Source organism: Ambystoma mexicanum, chromosome 11 (assembly GCF_040938575.1).
Source record: "Ambystoma mexicanum isolate Mex_15411 chromosome 11, UKY_AmexF1_1, whole genome shotgun sequence".
NCBI lineage: Eukaryota > Metazoa > Chordata > Amphibia > Caudata > Ambystomatidae > Ambystoma > Ambystoma mexicanum.
In genome coordinates, this window is record NC_090934.1 from 1,475,975,844 (window position 1) to 1,476,000,508 (window position 24,665).

The 24,665-nt window shown below is 45.3% G+C and overlaps 1 protein-coding gene across 1 annotated transcript; it reads left to right on the top strand.

Moving 5' to 3' along the window:
• Positions 1 to 775: 775 nt before the first annotated feature.
• On the top strand, positions 776 to 24,434 carry HYPK (huntingtin interacting protein K). The gene is made up of 4 exons (XM_069625183.1): positions 776 to 982; positions 21,232 to 21,287; positions 22,483 to 22,534; positions 24,197 to 24,434. The coding sequence occupies exons 1-4, from the start codon at positions 821 to 823 to the stop codon at positions 24,290 to 24,292; spliced, it is 366 nt and encodes a 121-aa protein (XP_069481284.1). The 5' UTR covers positions 776 to 820; the 3' UTR covers positions 24,293 to 24,434.
• Positions 24,435 to 24,665: the final 231 nt, after the last annotated feature.

Below are 24,665 nucleotides of genomic sequence, written 5' to 3' on the forward strand. Positions count from 1 at the left end.
ATTTGCTCTCGGGAAGGTTTGATAGGAGGAAGGGGCGTGGTTGACAGGAGGCGTAGTTAGTCTTGTTCTGATTACTTACCGGTAATCTTCATTACTCCTAGTCGTACTCTTCCTCGTCACAGTAGCGACGAGGAAGAGTGGACGTGGAGGTAATGCAGTCATTTCCAGGCCGCCTGGGGCTATTGGTTGCTGAAGAGAGAAGTCGGCAAAGGGCGTGGCTTTATCCCGGAAGAGCAGGTGGCGCTTCCGCGTCTGCCTGACTAGAGATGACGAAATAGGGGATGGTCTTATCCAGGAAGTCCAGGTGACGTTTCCACGTCTGCCTGACAAGAGATGACGGAAGGGGGGGTGTGGCTTTATCCCGGAAGTCCCGGTAACGTTTCAGAGTCTGCCTGACTAGAGATGACGGAAGAGAAGCTTGGCTTTATCCCGGAAGTGCAAGTGGCGCTTCCGCGTCAGCCTGACCAGGGATGACGGAAAGGGGGTGTGGCTTTATCCCGCAAGTGCAGGTGCCGCTTCCGCGTCTGCCTGGCTAGAGATGACGGAAGTGGGGGCGTGGCTTTATCCCGGAAGTCCAGGTGACGTTTCCGCGTCTGTCTGACAAGAGATGACGGAAGAGAAGCTTGGCTTTATTCCGGAAGTGCAAGTGGCGCTTCCGCGTGTGCCTGACTAGAGATGTCCGAAAGAGGCGTGGCTTTATCCCGCAAGTGCAGGTGCCGCTTCCGCCTGGCTAGAGATGACGGAAGTGGGGGCGTGGCTTTATCCCGGAAGTGCAGGCGGCGCTTCCGCGTCTGCGCACGAGGGCTCCTGCTGTGTCAAGATGGCGGCCGAAGGGGACGTGGAGCTGGAGCTGGAGACCGATGAGAACTGCACCGAGCGCCCCACGGAGAAGCCGCGCAAGCATGACAGCGGCGCCGCGGACCTGGAGCGGGTCACCGACTATGCGGAGGAGAAGGAGATCCAGAGCTCCAACCTGGAGACGGTGAGCATCGCTGCTGGTGGGGAGCGACGTCGGGCCAGGATGGGGCGGTCACGTGGCACTGGGGCTTGCCCCCCCCCCCCTCTTGCATGGTGCCGTGGATCTTTAAATAACGAGCCAAGTGACTTTCTGTGATCCAGGCTACGTGCATACCTCGAAGGGTATATTGAGGGGGTGTGAGCGTGCCTGCCTACATTTGGAAATTAAAACCCCTGAGATGTATTTGTGCATGCCCCGCCCTAAAGTCTCAAGGCTCCGCCCACCTGTCAAAAAGATGCACTTGGGTGCTGTAGCCTCATTAGAAACAGGTTTACAGTGGAATCCAATAAATGTGAATGTCCAAGGACATGCATAACCACCCAAATTGCACAGGCCCAATGGCATTCGCCTTCCATGAAAGCAACACACTCAAAGCCAAAAGAGGATATTTTCTTCAAACCATATTTTTGAAAACATGTGTGCATGTTTTAAACACCAAGAACCAATACAAAGGTTTTCCCTGCAACTTGCAGTGCCTAAATTGGACATTTCACCTCAGTTGTTTGTTTTTCATGAGGTTATAGTGTCCAGGCTGCAAACCTGATGGTTGTGGTTCAATCCCTCAGGTCGGCTAATTCATGAATTCAAAGATGACCTTCAATCTTTCTCATTTTAGTTGTGGGGGGTCCGAGTCCACTCGCTGATAAAAGTGGGTGGACTCCATCCACTGGAATGTACCCTCAACTTGAGAAGAATGGAAGCTGAACAAAACGGAATGCTGCTTTGAATCCAGTATTCCGTGTTTTATTTTTTTGCTTCAGCTTTCATTCTTTTTGACCAGTTTGCCTTATGTTCTAGTCCCCCTTCAATTTAGGGCGACGAAAACATAAGGCAAACTAGCCAAAAAGAATAACATTTTAAGCAATATAAACGGGGTAATAATGCATTCGTGCCGTTTTTGTCCTGTTCAATCTGCCATCCGATTGGCTACCAACAGCAGTCTTTTGCAGCCAATCGGATGGAGGATTGGACGGGACATAAAAACCTGGAGACTCCAAGGTCTTCCCCGCAGAAATAACTAAAGAACAGTGATTCCAGATCAAGCCTTCAACCTTTTTCCAATCCGTGTCCCACAGTGCTGGTTTAGCCTCAAGTCCATACATGACCACTGGCACTATTTTTGCAACGTAGAATTTAAGTAAAGGTTTGATGGAGAATTTGCAAAGTTTGTAATCTCTTCTTCACCTGTGGCACCAATTTGTCTATTTTTTCCCTTATGTCATGTTTCAATTTACAAATTGATTGGAGAGGCGTGTACTACATATCCCAAGTATAGCACCTCCTCCACTCTCAGAATGACCTGATCTTCTAGTACTCAGTGTGCAAACTTTACTTGTTTGCGAGGATGTTTGAATACTATTACCCTGGATTTCTTTGGGTTAATGATTAGGCCATTTAGTTTAGCATACTCACTCAAACCATTCTGTAAGCGTTGCAGACCCACTGCTGTCCTGTCTACCAGTATCGATGTAGTCTGCGTAGGCGAGCCAGTGAACCTTAGTTATATTGAACCCTGGGCTCGCCATCGCCCAGGACTGCCAAAAGGGGCCCATGTCTGCCAGGTATAGGTTGAAAAAGAATGGTGCGCCCAAACAAGTGTTACTCTTTTCTCAACCTAGATCGGGTCAGTGAGGTGCCCAACCTCATCCAGTCGAACCTTAAAGAAGTGTCTTTATGTAGTTAAATTAGCATAAACAATAGGCCCCTTGGTGCACCCCAGTTCCTCAATTTGGCCCATAGGTGCTCTTTGATCACTAGGTCAAAAGCCCTTAAAAAGTTGATCCTGGCTCCGTAAGTTTGCCCCGCTCCCACCTCTTGTGTGCTCATTCAGCAAATTAAGTGTCAGCCCATTAAGGGTCGTAGACATCCCACCTCTAAAGCCTGTTTGGAACTTTGATAATTTCTTTGCCCATCCTTCCAAGTCCTTCAACAAAATTTTCATGAAGATATTACTCTCTATATCAAGGAGGGCGATGAGTCGATAGTTTTCTGGTTGTGACCGGCCGCCCCCCTTGTAGAATGGGATTATTGCTTGTTTCCAAGAGGGTGGATAAGTGCGCCTTTGCCAAAATCTCTCTATATAGACAACATAGTAACTTCGACCAGGTTTTGTTATTGTGTTATAAAAACTTGTAAGTTGGTCCACGGGGCTGCAGCCTTTGATGTCGAGGCTTTTATTAGTTATGATATGATATATTTTATTTGTATCGCGCTCGTACACAAGTGTTTCAGTGCGCGACTAGGCAAGGGAGGGGGAACAAGGGAGAACACAGCACAACATAAAAACGATCTTACTAGGCCCAGTGACATTGAGAACGCGCAAGTGCATGGGAAAGGGAAAAGGGGGAAAACGTGCATGGAAGGGGGAGAGTGGTAAGTGCAGAAACTGGCGAGCGCAGATAAATAAAATAAATAGAAAATTGAGACAAACTGTGGTAGTGCAGCCAGCAAGTGGCAAGTGCTGTGTTTAAGGCAGCAGACTGGGTAAGTCTGAATAAGTGCAGAAAAAGAAGAAAAATGGGGGGGGGGGCTGTATGGGTACAGATACAGTCCCCAGTGCAAGGGGTGGCCAGGAGGCAGTGTAGGAAGGTGGCAGGGTGAGCAGGTACCTGGGGACAGAGGGTGGCCAGGTGCACAGTGCCAAGAGCAGATCAGCAGGGGAGCGACGGCAGAAGCAAAGAGGAATGTTTTGAGCTGCTTCCGGAGATGGTTCTCAAGTTTTAAAGTGGCAGGGAGGCTGTTCCAGAGGGAGGCCCCAGCCGAAGCTAGAGATCTACCCCCAGCTTGTTTCTTTGAAAAACGACTGACCCTGAGGGAGTTGGAGGTAGAGGAGCGAAGAGCTCGAGAGGGGAGGTATATGCGGAGGGATAGCTGAAGGTATTTTGGACCCAGGCCCCAGAAAGCCTTGTGGACAATGCAGAGGGTTTTGAATTTAATCATTGCATCCACTGGGAGCCAATGGAGAGATTTCAAAGCTGGAGAGATACGATCCCAGGGCTTGAGGCCAAGGACAAGTCTCGCGGTCCTGGATAAGTTGTAGAGGGCGGAGAGTAGAGGCTGTTAGAATAGTCCAAGCTAGAGAGAACCAGAGCTTGGGATACCATGAGCTTCTGTGGGGAGGAGAGGAAAGGCAGAATACCTCTGAGGAGGTGCAGTCAGACTTTTTAGAGACATAGGAGATATGGGCCGAGAAGGAAAGTGTGGAGTCAAAGATGACGCCAAGGTTCTTAGCCTCGCAGGTAGGGGTAGAAGGAGGGCCAAGGAGATCGGCCAGAGAGTGAGGGAAAAGGATGGAGATGGTGTGCCGATGAGGAGGATCCCTGTCTTGCTGGCATTCAGACAAAGATCATTGGCGGCACACCAATTTTGAATGGCAGTTAGGCAATCAGAGATGGGAGAGGAGGTGGCAGAGGGCAGCCGGAAAATGTCATCAGCGTAGCACTGGAAATTTGAGCAGAAAATGGCAATGCAGTGGGCGAGAGTTGCCAGGTATTGGTTGAAAAGACAGGGTGAAAGGTTAGACCCCTGGGGAACCCCACAGGTGGAGAGGAAGATGATAGGACAATAGTTCCTCTATTGTCACTTCATCAATGGTTAGTTCCCAATTGGCATTTTTCTGCCCGCTTCCCTGGTCGTCATAGTGAATTTCAAAGTTTTTTTTAACGAGGTAGTCTGACCATCTCTTATCTGAGACTAAGTTACACTGGATATTGTTGTTGTTGGTTTTTTCCAGTTGGTTAATAATTGATCAGCAATTTCTGCAACTATCCTTGCAGAGTGCCTCCAGCATCCGCCCATTGTCTTGTTGATAGCGCACAAGCTTTCTTGAGAAGGACCAGTGCTTATATGCCCATGTGAGGTTTTTTTGTCACTTCTCTTGGGTTGTTCTGGTCGTGATTGAGATTTCTTAAATGTCTGATTTTCCTTCTGTGTAGTATTTTTTTTTTATTTTTTTATTTATTTATTTTTTTGGGATCCGTGTTTCTTCATCAAATGAATGATAGTGTTGAACATTTTTCGACATCCCTACTGCACTTGGGGGGGCAGATTGACCAATAAAATTTGAAGTTTGTGGGATGGCAGTTATCCTGTTGCTCTGTGGCAGAAAGGCTTGTCATTTAGTTTTCTCCCCTCTTTTATATTTTACGAGTATAGTTCTGCCCTTTCTTACTGCTAAGTCATGAGCATACTTGTCTACTTGAATAACATTGACATCTGATATGGCTATTTTTGAGCAAGTGTGGCCACTCCCTTCTCCCCAAATAATTTCCAGTTGTATATTTTTCGCCAAAAGGCTTTCGGTCACAAAAATGTAGTCTAAAGTAGATGCAGGTTTATCTCGTGACTATGTCGTGCCAGGCGGATTATCTCCTGGCACTGCCCCATTCAGCATTTTTAGACCACATGAGTTCAAAAAATTCACCCATGTTTCCCATTCCTAGATGTTCTGGCTCAGCTTGTGGTGTCTTTGTGCCTAGCATTCAGGTCCCCTGCTAAGATTACATAGGCACCCCCAAAGTCCAGTGCTATCTCTTCCATTAGTGTTGATAAAAGGGAATGGAAAGTCTGGAGGTTGGTCCAAGCAGGTTTCCAGTAGACATTCACTACTATTAACTGCACGCATCCCGTAGAAGATGGTGTATGTCAACTTTGCAAGCCGAGATACCTTTTATGTTATAAATTAGTGTTCCATCCTTGCTCAGAGAATTACCAATTGCCAGCAGAAGACCCCCTAATGGACGGGCCTTGGCCTTTTGCTGAGCGAGAACTGTAAATACTGTGTACCCCTCAATCTCTATGGGATGAATTGACCAAGTTTCTTGGAGAAGGAAAATATCAGTATTGCAGAATAGAGTATTTCTCATTGTCTTAGTTGTAAATGTTCTTGGATCTTGCGTATTCCATCGTGTCACACTCAAAGTATTTTGCGACCCCAGTCCTAGTTTTTGAAACACTTAGACTAGGATCTCAGGTAGTGGAGCAATCATGTTGACTTCTGGCTCCCAACTGTTCACCGATTAATCTAATATGTCAGTATGACCTTGAGTTCCTTCCTGTTCCTTCCTGTTTTGGCGTCATTCCAATTTCTGGAGACTTATTTTGGTCATTGACCTTTCCTTCCTTTTGGTGCTTTTTAAAATGACCTGTAGCTTGTGCTTCTCCTTTTTTTGTTTTCAATTGCCTTTTGTGCTTTTTTAGATGCAAGTCCAATTTCTGCTAGTTACGAATTACTTCCGTTTGGGAATTTCACTAATTCTATATCTCCTGTCCCAAACAGATATAGGTTAGGTATTTTATTGAAATAGTTAAGAATCGCCCCTCTACAAAGGTAAGTATGCAGCAGGATCTTACCTGTTGCTTTGAGCCACAGTTTTGGCACAGCATATTCTAACCCAAGCGTTCCCTCCTGTTCCAGTAATGGGTTATTTGCCAAATTAGCTTGAGGCTGAGTGTTCTCCAGACTTTGCTTCTTGGGTGAGCACACTTTGACAGTGCCATTTATTTCTTCCCGAATAACCCTCATTTTGCATTGTCCGTTTTTACTTTATCTGTCCACAATAGGTATATGATGTCCCAACGAGGGACGTTTCGGGAAGATGCGTGCAATTTTTTTGATTACGTTTTCTGCTGATTCGTTTGTCTTCAATGGGCCACTAGGGCCCTTCTTAAAAACAAAAAAGGAAAATTGGCGCCCATGGTGGTCCTTTCACTGAGGGACCCTCATGTTCTTCTCTCCCTTCTCTCCTCTTTTATTTAATCGACTTGAGAGGTTGTTGATTTCTGTGCCGAGGTGTTGTAGATCTTATGCGGGGTCTGTTTGTTGGCCCACACTTGCACTAGTAATTTCAATCTGTTCAGGGTCTTGTCTGCCCCGGTTCGGGTCCACAGCCTTCTTCCCACCATTTTTTTTTTTTTTTACCTTCAGAAATGTTTAGGGGCAGGTCCTTTCTCATTTCACATTTCACTTCTTGTCCTCCTCGTGGGGGACTGTGACTCTTGGTCTTTCAGTACTTCTTCCTCTGAGGTTTTGTGATGCTATATTGGATCGTTTTCCTTCAGAGGTCTTTATTTGTTCCCCTCTTCTGATTTGCCACATTTTCCAGTTTTCTAAGGGCTATCGGGAATGCAGTGGTAGACTTCCTTTTTGCAGCTCCTTTCCTGGCTTTCCTTCTACCTTTTGGAATGATGTCTGCCTGCTTCAGACCATTCTGGTGTGGATGCCTTTCTGTTGTGGCTCGGGATGTCTGTACCTACTTGCAAGTGCTGGACGTCTCCTTCCTCTTCCTCAACTACCTGTGCCAGTCTTCTGAATTCCTCAAGAACCGATTTGGAAAGGGGGTGTCATCAAAGAGATTTTTCCATAGCCCTCCCTTTCTCTGCTCCTTTCCTAGACTAGGTTTTTCAGCAAGATTGGAGTGTCTTGTAACATTGTTTTGTTTCTCCTCTTCTTTGCTCTTTTTCTCGACAGCCCTTTGGATGGCCGAAAGATCTAATCCTTGCTTTGCTGTTTCCAGCCTCAGATCTTTTAAAGATTGTGTAATGACTGCGGTAATTGTGTTAGTTAGCCCCATTAGTGTTATCTCGAGGTTGGCTCTCTCTTTAGTCAATTCAAGTAGAGTTCCTGCCTGCAATTGAACCTCTGACTTGAGATGTTCAAAGACTGTTACTAGGGAGTTGAGGACAAAGTTCAATGCTGCAAGAGTTGCTGCCCCTGGGTGCCCCATTAGCCTCCATTTCTGACATGTTCTGTGGGGCCGGCCTTAATGCCTGATCTTCATTGTTCTTTTGCTTTTGGGTAGCTTCAAATTGTATTGACTCATTTTTCAATAGATCTTCACTAATTCCTTGACCCTGTCTACTTTTGCTGCTTTTGATTTCTCTTACACTCAGATGGTCTTGCTCCTGATTTCTTTGGGGGGCTGGGGGGTCCTCCCTGAATGTTACTGTAGTCTCTTTTAATGGGTCATTCAAGCTTTTGGTTCTTTTTTTGCAGAAATGGTCATCAAATGTATTCTGTATTTTTGTTGCAGTAGTATATTCTAGCCCCCGCTTCCATAGTTGTTGTTTGAGTGGAAGTTCCGGCTTGGCTAGGACTCAGCACGTGCACCTGCGCTCTCGAATGTAATAGAGGGGTCCTTATATTGACTGCATTGTAGTTTCTCTTGTGCTGTTGCTCCTTCCACATATGATCTTCCCACTCGTGGCTTCTATTATCCTCTAGGAATACCTTGCTGCGCAGCTTCATGTTGATTACATCAAAAAAGGTTTTTTTCAAGGGGGTGGCCGTTATTCCTGTATTTCCTTCTCACTTTTATAGGTTTCTTGGCTCAAGTCGCCCTTAATTCGCCAATTCTAGCAGCAAGACAGTTTTCTCCTTTTGCCCTTAGTTCAATTAGTGGCGAGTTTTTCTGACTACGGCCTGAACTTTGGCAAACTCGGAAAGTTTTGTACCTCAAAGTCCTTCTAGTGGTCCCTCAATCCGCTTGCTGCATTCACACTTTTGGTTATGCGACAGCAGAATGAGCTGCAGTCGAGGTGGGGAGTAAAAGTACTTTCCAAGGTGCCGTGTGCTCAAAAATGTGTTCGGGGCAACCAGATAAACACTTGGAGGGTAATAGTCAGTAGTCAACAGTTCAACAGTTGAATTATTCCGTAGAGGAGAGTATAGAGCAGTTCAGTATGGTACGCTATTTCTTACCACTATCCGATCTGCTTTTTCCAGTCTTCACTTTGGTCTCTCAAATTATCAGTCGTCGCACATAGGTTCTCACTGAGCTTCAGTGGCCTTTAATTTCACCTGCAGTCATTGCGCCTGGGAGCCCGTAATACCCAGGAGCTCTTCGACAGTCTGTCAGTTGCACTCTCTGACCAGCACCTCCAGCTCCAAAGAGAAGCAAACGGTAAAGAAAATGGGCCACCCTTACCTCCGCAGCCGGGCTTCTCGCCTCAAGGGTTATGCGCACTGGGTTTTATTTCCTGCTCCCTGGAAGGCGTGTCTGTCCACCTATACGCCCTTGAATGTGCAGAGCCCAGTCACAGCAAAGTGAATGCAGAGTTCACACAGAGGATAAATATTTCTACCAATACACTCCCAACAGCAGCATGTGCCGCCCTTATCTCCGCGGCCGGGCTTCTCCTCTTCTCCCCCCCACCCCCCCTCTGCACTTTTGTTACTGCACTTGCACGATCCAAATGTTACAAGGCCTTTTTGTTATCTCCTTTGTGGCCCCCTTTTTTGTCTTTTGGCACCTGGAAACACACTTTTGCTGTATTGTGTACCTTTATAAATATCCAATAAATAAATGCACTTCAGATTTATTTATTGGTGCAGGTGAGAGGCCTGTGTGTGTGTTACTGCAAGTCAGGTGGTCATTATTTTGAGTGTCATTTAATGCAAATAGTGCCAGGTGTCCTGGGCTTGATAGGGTGGCAATTCCTCATTTTATATTAACTTTATGGATCAATCGTTAACAATTGTAATGGGGCAAATATTCTCCAGCTATGTTCTTCAAGCCCCGGATGGACCAACACCCTTCATACTACCCTACAGGGCTTACACTCACAAGCCGCTGACACTGTCACGGGCATACTCGCTCGATGTCGCACTGCTGTGCAGTAGCACCTTTGAGCGTTCTCATGCGCATAATGGGATTATCCTAATTATCTTTGGTCCAAAGAATCTGAGATACTGAAAGAATATGGCAAAATGCTACTTTATTATCAGTTCAATAAAGTAGGGCAGATGGATTGGTTAGGGGAACATCTACTTATAATCTCTTTACGTGTTCGTAACATCATTGACTGCCCCATATCTGGCAGGCATATTTCCCTCCAACTACGTATAATACAAATTATAGCAGCATAACCTGATTGGCCCTGTCAACATTGTATGCTCCTCATTGCATAGGCCCTTATGATTGGTTGGCATTCTCTCCCAACCTTGGACTTTCGGCTCATTGGCATGTAAGCAAAATGATTCTCTGGTGCAGAGAATGTCAGACTACTGCCCAATTAGTCTACCATCTCTGATCAGCCAAGCCTTCAGCCACGGCCTCTTCTTTGTACTTGTCCTTGCTGGATGTTCTCTTCTCTGGGACTTTTAAGAGGTGTTAAGGTACATCGCTATCTTCGTCTGGAGCTTATGAATAGGCCTTGTTTTCTGGTCTTGCACCACATGTGAAGAAACCATGATTTTGTCCATCTCGCCTTTCTATTTACTGCCATTTGAATGTCTGGTGCCAATAACCCTATTTGTTCTCTGAAGATTTGGTTCCTCTGTCTTGTTTATGCTTTCTGCATCTTTAATTGTTCATTACTTGCATTCAAAATTGTTTGCTCGTTTACTTTAAAGTACATTGCTTATCCTTGTTGACTCCCTTTGTTCCATGCAGTTGCTTCTTGCTGTGGCATTCTTTATCTCTGGCCAACAGCTTATTCTTCATGCACAAATTTCTACTTTCAGCTTTGCCGTCCTGGTCTCTCTCCTTCAAGCCTGTCGCTTACTATTATTCAAAGCCGGTGTCCATCATGGCCGCTTTCCCTGTGTTATATTTTCTACTGCAGTGCGCTGCTATATGACTCGCCTACCATGCGTTTCTGTGTATATGCATTTACTACTAATCCGATTCCTTATGTTTGTGTATATGGTTTCTTCTCACTCGTATGTTTGCTTTGCTTCTTCGGTCTTTATTCTTATATCGTTTCAGTGTCTTCTCCCTATGACATCACTTTGCACCTGTCAGGTTTCCTTTAGAGATCTTTCAGGTCTCCTGCTGCGTTGCCCCAATTTTAGATGGATTTCTGAACTCTGACCTGGTGGGCAGAGGTTCAGGAGGCCAGCCTAGTTTCTTGGAACAGGGTAACCTTCTGGACAAGGCAGACATCAAGATAGCTTGGCGGCGGTGAAGACTAGGTTTTAGGCGGGGTGAGGGTGACTGAAAGACCTCAATGAGCACACAGAGTAAAGGACACTTACAAATCACTCATGTCAGGTGTATATATTTAAAAATACATGTACATTTATTTCAAGGCCTAGGAGTTTCAACACACAAATCAAATCACAGTAATACTATTAAGCCAACACAATCCTTTCGAAATACACATATACAAGACCATTTGGGTCTAAAGGGTTAATGCACGAGATGGGTCCACAACCTAAAAGGGGAAGGAAAGAGGCAGTACAAGTAGTCTTTAGTCCCTGCTGAACCCAACACACTCCTAAGAGACCGTCCAATCCCTAAGAAGTGTGGAGCCTAATGCTGAAATGTACATGCAATGCCACCGCACACCGTAGTACAAATGTGCAAAACGGGGTCTCTTCAAGGGCCTGTATCAACTCAGGAAGGTGAGTGAGGCGATGAAGAATAGGTTTCTGTTTGAGGAGGGTCTCCACTTGAGGGCAGAGTCGAAGAATTCAGAATAGCACTAGCAGTGGAAAGGAGAGGGGCCACTTGTGCATAAAAAAATTGATGGAGACGCAAGGGGCCACTGGTTCGGGTTGCGATTACTCACCGACCTCTGTTGCACTCCAGACCAAACTTCGTCAGTCGAGCCCACTTTGGTTGCAGGTTTAAGTGAGGCAATTTGGCAGCTCTGCGGCTTTCAGCGACTAAGATACATCGCTGATTCCCAAACGAGACAGTGGCGATTTCTCAGCTCCTGGTGAATGGGTCAGGCCAGTTTCGCTGCAGCAGGCATCGGGGGCGAGAGGCACAAATGCAGCATGTACTCCGCTTCGGGTGCATTCACTTTACTCCAGACCTGGCAACGCCAAGTATACGAAACTCTGTGTCAGGGTGCCGTGAACACAGAGCTAGCGATGTACGAGGGCCTCTTCAAAACGGCTGCGGTATCAGGGCAAAGAGTCTGCGTAAGCTGGTCAGGCTACTAGTTGGCCCAGGGACACTTCCAAGCAGGGTTTGTTGAAGGTGCAGAGAATAGTTGGTCACGCTATTCCAATCGGTCGAAGCATCTTCGCATACCTTCTTGACACCCAGATGCAGAGGGGTGCCACGGGACGACAGCGGGCTGAGGGTGCCAAACCTTCCAGCGGTTACTCTGATTCTTAGTTTCAGGATACTTGGATCATATTCTTCGTTCAGTGAGAAAAGAGAACTTATGACATTTGGATCCAAAAAAGCCCTATCCAATCTAGGCCCAGCTTATTCTACATTCAACATTAAAGACTCCAACATCACAGTCACAAACAAAGTCTAGACACTCGGCATATACCTGGAATCCTCATTAGGAGCTGAGGCACAAGTCTCATACCTCAAAAGAAACTGCCAATATTACCAGAGATTATTACGCCGCATCAGGCCCTACCTTAACGCAAAAAATAGCGCCACCATCGCTAGAGCCACTATCCTGTCCCGACTCGATTATGGGAATGCATTGATGCTTGGGTCTAGTAACAACTGCATCAAACAATGCCAAATAATTCAAAATAACGCTGTTAGGTCCATCACCGGGAAACCCAAGCGCGACCATATCATCCAAGACCGAATCGGCCTTCATTGGCTCGCCATAGAGGAGCGCATTGAATTCAAATCCTTGACGCTGGTTCACCGCTGCCTATACGGCACGGCCCCATCATATCTCAAAAAGGAATTCAATTGGTACGAACCAAGCCAATGTCTAAAATCAGCTAAACAAGGGCTACTCAAAGCTGCCCATACCAGAGTAAAAGCCACTGGACTCGGGAGGGCTTTTCCCACCAAGGCAATTGCTCTCTGGAACGAGCTTCCAGGCCACCTTAGATTGGAAAGTAACTACTTTTCGTTTAGAAAGCAGCTTAAAACTTTACTTTTTCGGTAGTTGTTACATACTCAGCTCTGGACTCGTACTGAGTCATCTCTTCTCTGTTTTATGTAGTACCGTGATCTCTTCTACTTCGTGTTTTTTTTTCACGCCCTGATGCTTGTGAGCTCCGGCGCATTATGAATATATAAATAAAATAAAAATAACCAGAGATCGACGTGGTATGGGTGTTTGGGGCCTTCTCTTATCCAGAATCTCTTTCGCGCCAAAACGAAGAGGACCCAATGGGAGATCTGTTCACATACAGACATACCATACGTGGACCAATCACGGACCAGTGGTCCCAGGCAGTCACAGCACTGCAGACTCTCTGGCACCCAGGATGTGTATTAGAACCAGACGTTCCAGCCCACATCCTGGAGGCACAGACACACAAGGCAGGGAAAGCTTGGCGTTTTGCGGGTGAATGCATTCCCAAATAAGGACTGACCTGGGTCGGCTCGACCTGGTAAAGGGGCAAGATGGCCAAAGACAGGACAAAGAACCTCGTGGCATGGCCATTTTGGAGCCAGGCCACCTATTCGTGCCAAACGCGGTAATCACAGTTTACCTGGCAGGAAAGGGTTAAATATACAAAATGATAAGCTGCCACCAGCCCTGTCCAAGGCACTTCTAAAAAATCCATCCAGAGTATCTAGGGTCTTTGACTAATAGACCCAAGTGTACTGTACTGGAAGGTACATTATACACTTGTTACATGTTGCAGAAAAGTTGCAACATTGGTAAGGACTATGGGAAACAAGTCTCCCAGTACTAACTTGTCTTAAGGGCATGTCAGTTTCCCCATGAAAGTGAGCGAAAGCCCAGAGGAGTGCAGCAGAAGGCTGAGCTCCTCTGGCAAAGGCACACTATGGTGTTAAACATGGGGGGGCAGGGGGTTCACAACTGGAGGGAAAATTACACAAACACCCAAGTGCATAACATCTCTCATAGACTTGGTGCAGTATTGGAATGATACCTGGTGTCATGCAGTGTCTTCTTCATCCAGTATGTCAGAGGTTGGGGGGCAGGTTCTATCAATGAGGTGCACATCTGCTTCTTACACTATCTCACACTTTTCTGTTCCCTGTCACATTCCCGCTCACCAGTTCCTTTTTCAGGCCCCCAATACGCTCTCAGCTTGTACCCACTTTCCTCTCCTCTCTGGACCTCTGCTCCACTGGCCATCTCCACCCCCTTGCTTTTTCAATCTGAGTTTAAGAAGGGTATGGGGACCATGCAAAATAGTTCTATCCTGATGTTGATTGATATCACTGGGACCGGTCGATGGTCGGTTTATGTAGTATTCTTGGATTACTCTACATCTTTAGCAGGTCGATGGAAACATTCTGCAGACCAAAGAGCTTGCGGAGATCGCCCTATAATCTGACCCTAATGTCGAAAGGGGGCCCGTTTTGCACCCGCCACTGCCTAGTGATTGACTCTTGTCGAGCAAGAAATGGTGTGTTCTCTGCATGTGTAGAATTGAGGTGACAGGTGACTTTTTATTGCTTGCTGGTTAGCTTGACACTTTTAACCGTGGTCAAGGTACATCTTTATATACAAGGAGGGTGTTTGTGTCTCATTGTTACAGAGCAAGGCCTGAAGCAGGGGTACATATTGAAAACCCTGCTTATTAACTCAGAACAGGGCTTATTTTCATCTGAAAGGGGTGCACCATTTTCCAATGTGGGTACAAATGGCATCTTGTCTGAGATACACGTATATCATAATGCACTGTACTAAAAGCAGCCTGCACCATTAGTGTAGATGCAATGAAAGATTATTCCAGACAGAACAAGTTGGAACTATAAAACCCAAAAGCGCTTCTCGAACAAAATATATTACAGAAGTACTTTGTGTGTAAAAATGATACTGCACCCTAGAGGTAGTAGATAAGTGTTGGAGGTGGTATTTAACACGTTGATTTCTCCATACTCTTCCCTTCCTCCAAAACCGGCATTTTAATACCTGGTAACACTAGGCTGACCAGTTTTATGTGGTGTAGAATAAGGAATATAGAGGAACTTTGAACAGATAATTGAATGCGCAAGCCGTGGTGAATTGCGTAACGTGTACTATATATATCAGACTTTACCTGATTTGTGCCTCAATTTGTGTTGTGCCTTATGGTCGCCAATAGACTACAGTTGACCTTTGCCTTAATCTGTGCTGCTGCAGATAGTAATTCACCTGACTTGTGCCCCTGCCCTATGGTTGTCATTAGGTATAACACTGCCCTAGCCACTTTATAAACTTCAATGTGCTTCTAGTCGCCCTGACACACTTAGGTGACACACTACCTAGCTAGCCTTCTACACTTGCCTATTTTGCCACCGCTTTGCTCACATAGAACCCAGCCTGGTTCTCGCCTAGATCACCTAACTGCCAATATACAGGTCTCTTTATAGACTGCTCAGACCTCTCTGGCACCGAACCACTAGCTACACGCCCTTGCATGCAACCTAGTCCACGCCCTTAGTTTGAACCTGGACTTGCCCACCCTCTCATCCCTGTCCACTACCAGAATGAAAATCACCCATTACCAATCTCTACACATTGTTCTGAGCCTCCTTACCACCATGGCATTTGCAACCGCGGACTCACACCCTGCTAAAGACAGAAACATGAGACTGAGGGCAAGACTGTCCTGTCTTCATGAACCATCTTCCTACCACAATCACAGAGGATATATCGATCTAGCAAACAAACGTTCGCAATACCCCAAACCTACCACCCCTCGCCCTGTTCCTATATCTACTAACCAGCCACCGTCACAAAGAGTTGCCCCCACTAAAAATAAACAACCCCCCTCGACTCAACCAACTAGTACCTTATCAATAATTGGATCTCTCATTAATGCAAGATCCATGGTCGCCCATGCTACTGAGATCTCGGACACCCTAACTTAATGAAAACTTAGACCTATTAGTCATAACCGAAACATGGCTCCATGACGCGGCTGGCCCTGCCATCATGCTAGCTATACCAGACGGCTACCAACTACTAAGAGTCGATAGACCTAACACTAAAGGTGGCGGCCTAGCCATCATTCATAAAGCTACCTTACCTATCAAACTAGCTACTACCCTGATAATCTCATCTTGTGAACTCCTTACTGCCAAATTGCACCTCTCTTGCAACCGGACTCTCACCTTGCATGTTATCTACAGACCTCCTGGACCATTGGGAACCTTTGAAGACGACATAACTAGTATCATAACCAACAATACTAAAGACCATGCTCAAATACTATTACTGGGAGACTTTAACCTGGGCTTTAATGACAGCAACGAAAAACACATGCCCTATCTGTCGCCTCACTCCTGAATGACTACGCCCTATCTCAAAAAGTCTCCTACTCATGCCAAAGGTAGAACCCTAGACTGGGTTGCTGATCGGAACTGTAACATCAGCATTACCAACATAATACCACAATCCTGGACTGACCACTACTTAATTGTATTGAATGCCTCACTAGACCTTATCCGGCCCAAACCTATACTCATGGCCCCGCCACTTCCCACCAGAAGTAAAAAAGACATCACATCAGAACAACTCCTACCCCACCTTCTCCCTACTCTCAATAACTTAGACAACATCACAGACCCTACGTCGCTTGTAGAAGCTTACAACAGCTCTATGATCAAGGCACTTGACTCGATTGCCCCTACCAAGCTGCGCAAAAGCAAACAACTCCTTAACAACTGGTTCACGCCATACCTGAAAGACCTTAGAATCCAAAAAAGAAAGTTGCAGTCTATCTGGCAACACTCACCCACTGAGGAGAACAAAACCAAATTAGCCACCCTCGCCAAACAGTATAAAAAGGAAATCATAATTACTAAAAGAAACACCTTCAATGACAGAATCTCCAAAGCCAAATCAGACACTAAGGAGCTATTGTCCATCCTCCGTGAAATGGAAACACCCATAACCCCACCTGACAACATTCCTAAAAACAAGCCCTGGTGCACTAATATACAAAATGCCCTGGTGGGTAAAATCAGCTTGCTCCAATCTAAAATTGCTAACAAAAAAGCTTCCTTGCTCCTGCCTACAGAACCCATATTGCAACCTCGGCTCCTCCCAAACCAATCTAACACCCCTCACCCATTTAGCTTCAGAAAAATATCCATATTGGAGACAGTTTCTATCTCTAAAACCCTCCAACTGTAAAGGTGACAACTGTCCGGCCCAAATTATAAAAGATGCGGCTCGAGACCTAGCACCCTTCATTTCGAAACTCATTAATGCATCCTTTAAGTCTAATCTAGTACCTAACAATCCTGGGTGCTTCCCTTGCTAAAAAAACAAACACTTGACCCTGCTATACCAACTAACTACAGACCCATCACTACTGTCCCTTTCTTACTTAAAATTATAGACAGAGTAGCATACCTGCAAATCCAGGACTACTTAGAAACTAACAATTTACTAGGATCACGGCAATCTGGCTTCCGTCCCCTTCATGGCACTGAAACAGCCTTGATTGACCTCAAGACCCAAATTGACGAGTTGAAGGACAATGGTAAAACAGCGATGCTACTCCTCCTTGACCTATCTGCGGCCTTCGACTTGGTAGATCATGCAGTCTTATGCAATCACCTAAGCTCAGCCGCTCATTTCTCAAGTGATGCCATAACCTGTGTACAATCCTTCCTTGCAAACCGGACAATGAGTCTTCTCCCCCTCAGCAGCCGCTGATCCCATACAAGTTTCATGCGGTGTCCCCCAAGGATCATGTGTTTCTCCGACGATGTATAACATCTTTACTAAGCCCCTGTTTGATAAGCTGGACAGACTGGGTGTTGTCTACACTAATTACGCAGATGACACTCAGATTCTAATCCCCCTTTCGGGTAACTTCTTGGAAGACACAGACTTAGTAAATAAGATATCTCCTCATTCAGGCTTGGATGGCATCCCATGGCATCTGCCTGAACGACGACAAGACTGAGCTACTGATCATTGGCTCAGCGTTGGCTATCAAAAAACTTGACCCTAACTATGCCTCATTTAACATCGACAATAACGTCATCAAAGTGATGCCTGCAGTCAAAACCCTCGGGGTTTATCTTGACTCAACGCTCACCTTCAAAAAACAAACGAACTCTCTAGCATCCTCCAAGGCATATACTTGCAAATTGATCCGAGCATGTAGACCTTTTCTAACTGAGACTAGCTGCATCACATTAGCCAATGCTCTCATCATATCCAAGCTGGATTACTGCAATGCCCTCTATGCAGGCTCTAACAAGTATATCCTTGACAAACTACAAACTCTCCAAAATAACGCTATCAGAGTAGCTTTAAATATTCCTAACAGAGCCCACATCTCCACCTTTAGGAAAAATATCCATTGGCTAAAAATCAAAGACGGGATCACCCTCAAAATACTCTCCCTCACATCCAAATGTCTTAACAACATTGCCCCCCCTTATCTGGCCAATAGAATCCACAGGGGAACCTCAAACCGTCCCACTAGACTGACCAACGCCTTCACCTTAGTGATGCCTAGATACAAAAAGAGTACAGCCGGCGGCTCTAGTTTCCCAATCATAGCTGCGCAAACTTGGAACAAACTCCCTTTGGATCTCAAAATGGACCAACCTTACTCTAGTTTCAGGCGAAAAGTCCTCACTTGGATCCATGCCAATGACACTTAGCTTGACCTTCCCCTCCCACATAGACACTAGACGTCTGCAACCAGCTGAATGACATCCGATCAACTAGACTGAACCGTAGTTCCGCATTTTTTCTACTTTTCCTTCTGCTTTCCTTCTATGCTTACCTTTGATCTAACGTGAACTGTATAAACTGCACTTTTCTTGATTTAACTGCGAACTGCATAAATTGTATTTCTCCTGTAACTAAGTTCTTAAGTAATCTTGTACTGTTTGCACCCAGCTACCCCTTCGGGTTTGGTTCTGCACTATACCAAATAAACAAACAAACAAACAAACATATTTGTTCACCAAAGGATCTCGCTGAAGACCAAAGCAATTTGGATACCGTTTTTGCTGGGGAGATAATCCATTGCTTAAACCTATGGGGTGTAGCTGGAAATGTTTTTAGTGGCTTTTGTACCTGTCTTGTATAATTTTGTAATAGTACTTTGACTCATTTATTGCTGCTTAACTATGTAATGAAATGCATAAGGCTTCCTGTAACCCATCATGTAATCAATAACTTGTTCAACACAACTCCTCACCGCCAACCCGTTTGTCCATTGGCATCTTAATCCCACTTCTTTTTTTTTCTTCTCACCATGGCTCCTCCTTTCTTCTGCAGACCACAGTATGGTTCACCGCGGGCAGTGGCATATACTGTGCCCCACTGCAGTGGCCTTGCAGCAGCAAAGCTTCTTGCTTTGCGGTCATAAGACTACTGCACTGCTGGTGGCCACCAAAATGGGTTTTTATAATAGAACTAGTCCCTACTAAAGCAAGATATGTATACAAAATACATGTCTGGATTGGGGTGGGTAGGGTGATTCTTGCCAAAATGGAGCACTGCTATTGGCAGCCCCGCATTTCCAGCTATGGCCCCTCCTGACTTGACAAGAGTTGCCCTCCTGTCAAGAGCATGGTCGCGGCCTAGCCCACACTTGCACTTCAATACTTTGAAACAGTTGGGGCTTCATACATCTACCTGCCATCATATATAATTTTTTTTTTTTTTTTCATTAATTACAGTGCACAAAACCCTGAGGTATCTAGACGCTAGTTACAGAAAGTGCATACAAAGATTGTGGTAGGTGCATACATACAGTCTGGCAAAGCTACTCCTTGTTGCGGGGAGCTACATCAGGTTTCATATATAGGTCATAGTACAGTGTATAACAGTCTGGCAAAGCTACTATAGTTGCGGGGAACTACATCAGGTTTTGTATATGTTGGGCAAGGCTACACCACGTGTTGCCAGATGCATACATGGGACATGGTATAAGGTTAATGCAGGTAGTCTAACGGGTGGAGTGGTTGGTACATATACAGGTATGATGAGGTGAGTAATGTGTCTTACAATAGCAGTCAAGATATTCCTTAGCAGCTGGGTGGCAAGCTCTAGAACAGGATCAGGATTCCTTGTGAAGGTAAGGGGGGGGGGGGTAAAGGATGCGAAAGGTGCTAGGGTGAAGGAACAAGCCAAGGGTAGTGGGATGCAGCGTGGTGGGGGGTGAGTTGCGATGAGATCAAGCAGGAGATGGAGTAACGGGAGGATAGGCCGTGAGGTCAGCCAGTTTAGAAACGACAATTCCGTGAGGGGAGCGGAAGAGGCATCACATCCAGGGTATGAGTTGAAGGGGATAAAATAGCGTTCTACTACAGACAATATCCGCATTGTTGGGTGGTGGTAGTCTTACTAGCGTAGGGCGAAGATTCCAGAGTGATCAGGTGTCCAGGGTCTGTTGAGATGCTGGAGGAGGGATGGGGCCAGCAGGGTCCGCATGCTTCCTAATGCCCCTTAAGCACAGGTCTTGAGTGGAGTCCGGCGTCGCCATCCGGCTCGATTTGGCTGCCGGGTGTAACAAGTAAGCGGACCAATCGCATCAGCTTCCCGGCACAATGCATGCAGACAAGGTCAGGTAGTGCCGGCCATCTTGGAAACAACCTCGCCGAGCCACAGAGCATCTCCATGCGGTGTTGGGGCTGGAGAGATGAGCCTCGCAGGTAGGAGGGGCAGGAAAAGCATGTTGTGCATCTTGTTTTGTTCCCAGCATCACTGACCACTTTGTTTGAGTGACTTTATCATTTCCAATGTGGATTGTGTCTAGTTCATCCATAACTGGTTATCTTGGTTTCTTTTAGATGTTCATTACATCTTGTTGTCACCTGAGTCCACGTTCAATAGCCTTTTGTCTGATGCTACATGGTTTCTTACTCTGGTCCCTGCTTTTCTTCACACCTTTTCTGTCTTTTTGTACCATGTGCTTCTTGGGTTACTTGCGCTCTTATCTTGACTGACTGTACATCTATGGCTAGATGGTGTGATGCCCACTACATGCACAAAGCTATGCTGATAATGCTTTAACTAGTGCCACACTGTGCTTTTCCCATACTGAATACTTTGTGCTGGCTCCTGCTTTCTTGGAGTGTACCTTTTTATATATTGTTCCTTGACCACAGTAACTGCAGTTGTGGGGCCAGTTATACGCATTTCTCAAAATCTTGGGGCATGGCCTTTTCTGTCCAGGCTGTTTGGGGAAATAACCTTTACCCGTTTTTTTTCTGAAATATTAAACATTATCCTTTGGTAAAGTCATATGCAGCCCCGTGCTGGCTAATGCAATGGTCTGTGACATTTGAACGAAAACGGAACATTGCTGTGTTTGTAGTTTAATTGAGTGCACTGGAGAGGCCCGGTGTGATAAATCCCCATATATATATATATATTTTTTTTTTTATTTGTAGGCTATGTCTGTGATTGGAGATCGAAGATCCAGGGAGCAGAAGGCAAAGCAGGAAAGGTAGAGTTTGCTTCCTTTATGAAACTTCACAATGTGAAACTTTGTGCACGCTTTTTGATTACACGCGCAGCTGTTGTGCGATTTAATACCACAGTTGGGGCTCTGTGGCGCTCGCTGTCCGAGAGTAAGCAGAAGTGATGACATGCTATCTCCTAGGTCGACACCATACATGTTTTATTTCGCCATGCAACATTATGCTTTATGCTTTATGTTTTGAGGTTTGTCCTTTTCCTTTGAACTGCAACAAAGAGTTTAGTTTAACAACAAAATGTCACATTAGTTTAGTTTATTTGTATAGCGCCGCCTGGCCCTGAGGCATCCAGGCGCTTGAACAAGGTTACATAGTTTGACAATGAGGTACAAAATTAAATACATGCACATTATTTACATAGCAGAGCATGTTCGAGTCAGAGATATATGTACAGGTAGGGCATAGAGGGATATAGGAGAAGGAAGGATATGTAGAGAGGGTAGGGACTTGGGTAGTCCTGGTTGGCATTGGGTATGTCTTTTAGCTTTCAATGGCAAGTAGCCATGCTTTGTCTCCATTTCTGAAGCGGTGAAAGCATGGTTCAGCTCTGAGGGTGGTGGGGAGGGAGTTCCAGAGTTTAGCTGCAAGTACAGTGAAACTAGTGCCGCCTGCTTTTTATAGCTTGAACCTGGGAATGTTTAATGTCTGTGAGGCTGATCTGGTTGGGCGGGAAGGTATGTGGATCGAGAAGTTGTCTGAGCAGTATCTAGGTGCTTGGTTGTGTAGACACTTGTGTGTGAGGGAGAGTGTTTTGTATTTGATTCTTTGAGATATTAAACTTTGGGCAGTGTATTTCATTACGATTACATTTCAATTCAAAATCATTCAATGTGGTGCTTTTTTACTATTGCAATTGTTTGTTTTTTTGTTTCATGGCGAGCACGTGTGGTGTTGTCCAATAACCAGTTACTCATTATGCTACAATAGCAAATCGTTTTTTTCCATGAATAGTCTCTCCTGGATCACCAAAAGGTACCTTTTTTTTTATTTATTTTTTTTTTTTTAACTGATGCACCTGCCTTTTGAAACCAAGTTCCCTTTTCATGAAATCTAGATCCAATGCTGATCCGTGAAGGGTACCGAAGCCCCCAGTGGCATCCCAGCTCAACTGAACTGAAAAGTCATCCTTGCTGCTTACTTACTGAAACTACATTTTCTTTACAGGGAGAAAGAGTTGGCAAAAGTTACCATCAAGCGGGAGGATGTAGAGTTGATTGTAAGTATGAAAGGGGTGCCAAGAATGTGAAAACATTTCACGTCTGACAGATTGACGCAGATCTGACTCTCAATCTTCAAGATTTCTAGGCCCTTTAAAACGCATCTACACAATTGATATCTAGTAATGCAGAATATTGCTGCGCTTAAGGGGTTAAAAACAACCATAGCTAGTTTTAAACTCTAGCGACTCCCCACCCACCAACTCCCCATTAGGTAAGTCAAGGTAGCTGTCTGCTATATTACTAGTGTTTCATCTGATGGTCTTGGAACATATTAGAACTTTCTCCAAACCTTCAATTATATAGACCTAGCTGAACGTGGTCTTTCCTCTTGTGACTACGTGCTGTAGTCCTAGCAGTAATTAGTCATTCTACTCTGTCTATGATGGGCCAGACTGAGGACGTTTCATTATTCAAATGCTGCTCTGCTGGCAACCCTACAGATAAGGTGTGTATGGGCCACTTTAACTCACTACAAACTGGCAAATACAACCCAAAAGATAAAAACGGGGAGTAAAAATATGCTCAACAAAAAATAGAATCTAGCGCTCCTACTTGCACCCTTACAGCTCCATGCATATGTGTGTACCAGTAGTCAGATGGCGCCAAAGAAAGAGAAGGAAACGTGTATCTTTTAATGTGTATGAATAACAAGGGGCAAAGAAATGCATTTTGTAAACAAATATTCCGTTTTCAGTTAGTACATATTTGTACTCGTTTATAAAATACTCATTGGCAATTGGACTTATTTTTACTCCCAACTTTAGCCTTGTTTCTCTTGGGTAGGTCTTTATCAATGAATGCGGAATGCTGCACTGCCCTTCGACCTGCTCTCCCATGCACCGTATCCTGAAAGAAGCTCTACTGGGGCTTTACCTGATCTTGTTGCGAATCCTGACTGCACCAAAAGTTGGGATGGTTGTAACTAAATAAAATGACCTGAAAATGGTTGCCCAGCACTGGTTAGCAGTAATTTGCAGTTGGCTGCAGTGACTTTCAATGTAAAGCAACATACGAGAGTGCATTTCTTATAAAATCCAACATCGGTCTATTGCGTCTTAAGAAACTGCTTCCTAATGGACTGCCTTATGCATTGCATGGCAATCTCCCCAGCATACAGGGTTGGTAATAGCCCACCATTCCAACCCAAAGCTGACCATGTGCCCCCCCTGGATAAGAAGGGGGGCGCGGGTGGTCTCAGAGTTGTGAACTGTGCTGATAGGCTTTTTTGGGGTTCTGGTCAGGAGAAGTGCTCTGTGCGTATTGATCGAGCCCGATTTCCCCATCAATGAAGATCATACCAGCGGGGGTGGGGGTTTACAAGAGGATGGTGGAAGTATTGTGCCGATGGGTCCAGTCCAGTAGATGACGGTCATCAAAGAAAATGGTGGCACCCAGGGAGGGAGTGCGGGTAGCTGGGCCAACGCGGGCACACTTTGGCCCTAATTTTCAGCCTCCCCATTCTCAAGTGCACTACAGCACAAACGTCCCAAAATCCTCCCTTGTTTGCATTCGATGGCAAGGCATTTCTTTTTTGTTGTTTGGGTTGGTTATAGTTTCAAACCATTTATAGCATTCTTGTAAATATGGTGATATTCTTATCCATTATTTTGACCAGGACACTTTTTTTGTGTGTGTCTAAACTCTTCTGTTTCCTGCAGATGAATGAAATGGAGATCCCTCGTTCGACGGCTGAGCGGAGCCTGCGGGAGCACATGGGGAACGTAGTGGAAGCACTCATTGCCCTCACGGACTGAGCGCCCAGATTCAGCGATTTTGGGGCGTGCTTGGCCGAGATCAAACTAATGACTTGCATTGAATAATTCACTCTTGTTTTGAAAAGATGCAACAGGAGTGGGTGACATTTTCAGACTTTGGCCTTTTTTCAGGTCATATTGACCCACAAGTTCAGTGTTTCATATTTTATTTTCTGCCTAATCCGTTCTTGAAAATGAATTAATAAAAGTGTGCACAAAAAAATCTTGGAAGTTGTCGTTTTTTTTAAATTTTTTTTTACCTATATGCAGTTTTTTGTGCCTTCATTAATGAATGTATCAAGGACGTGAAAGTCCACGTCGTTTGCTTTCCATAGTGTGTTGGCTTCCATGTTCTTAGCAATATTGGGATTGA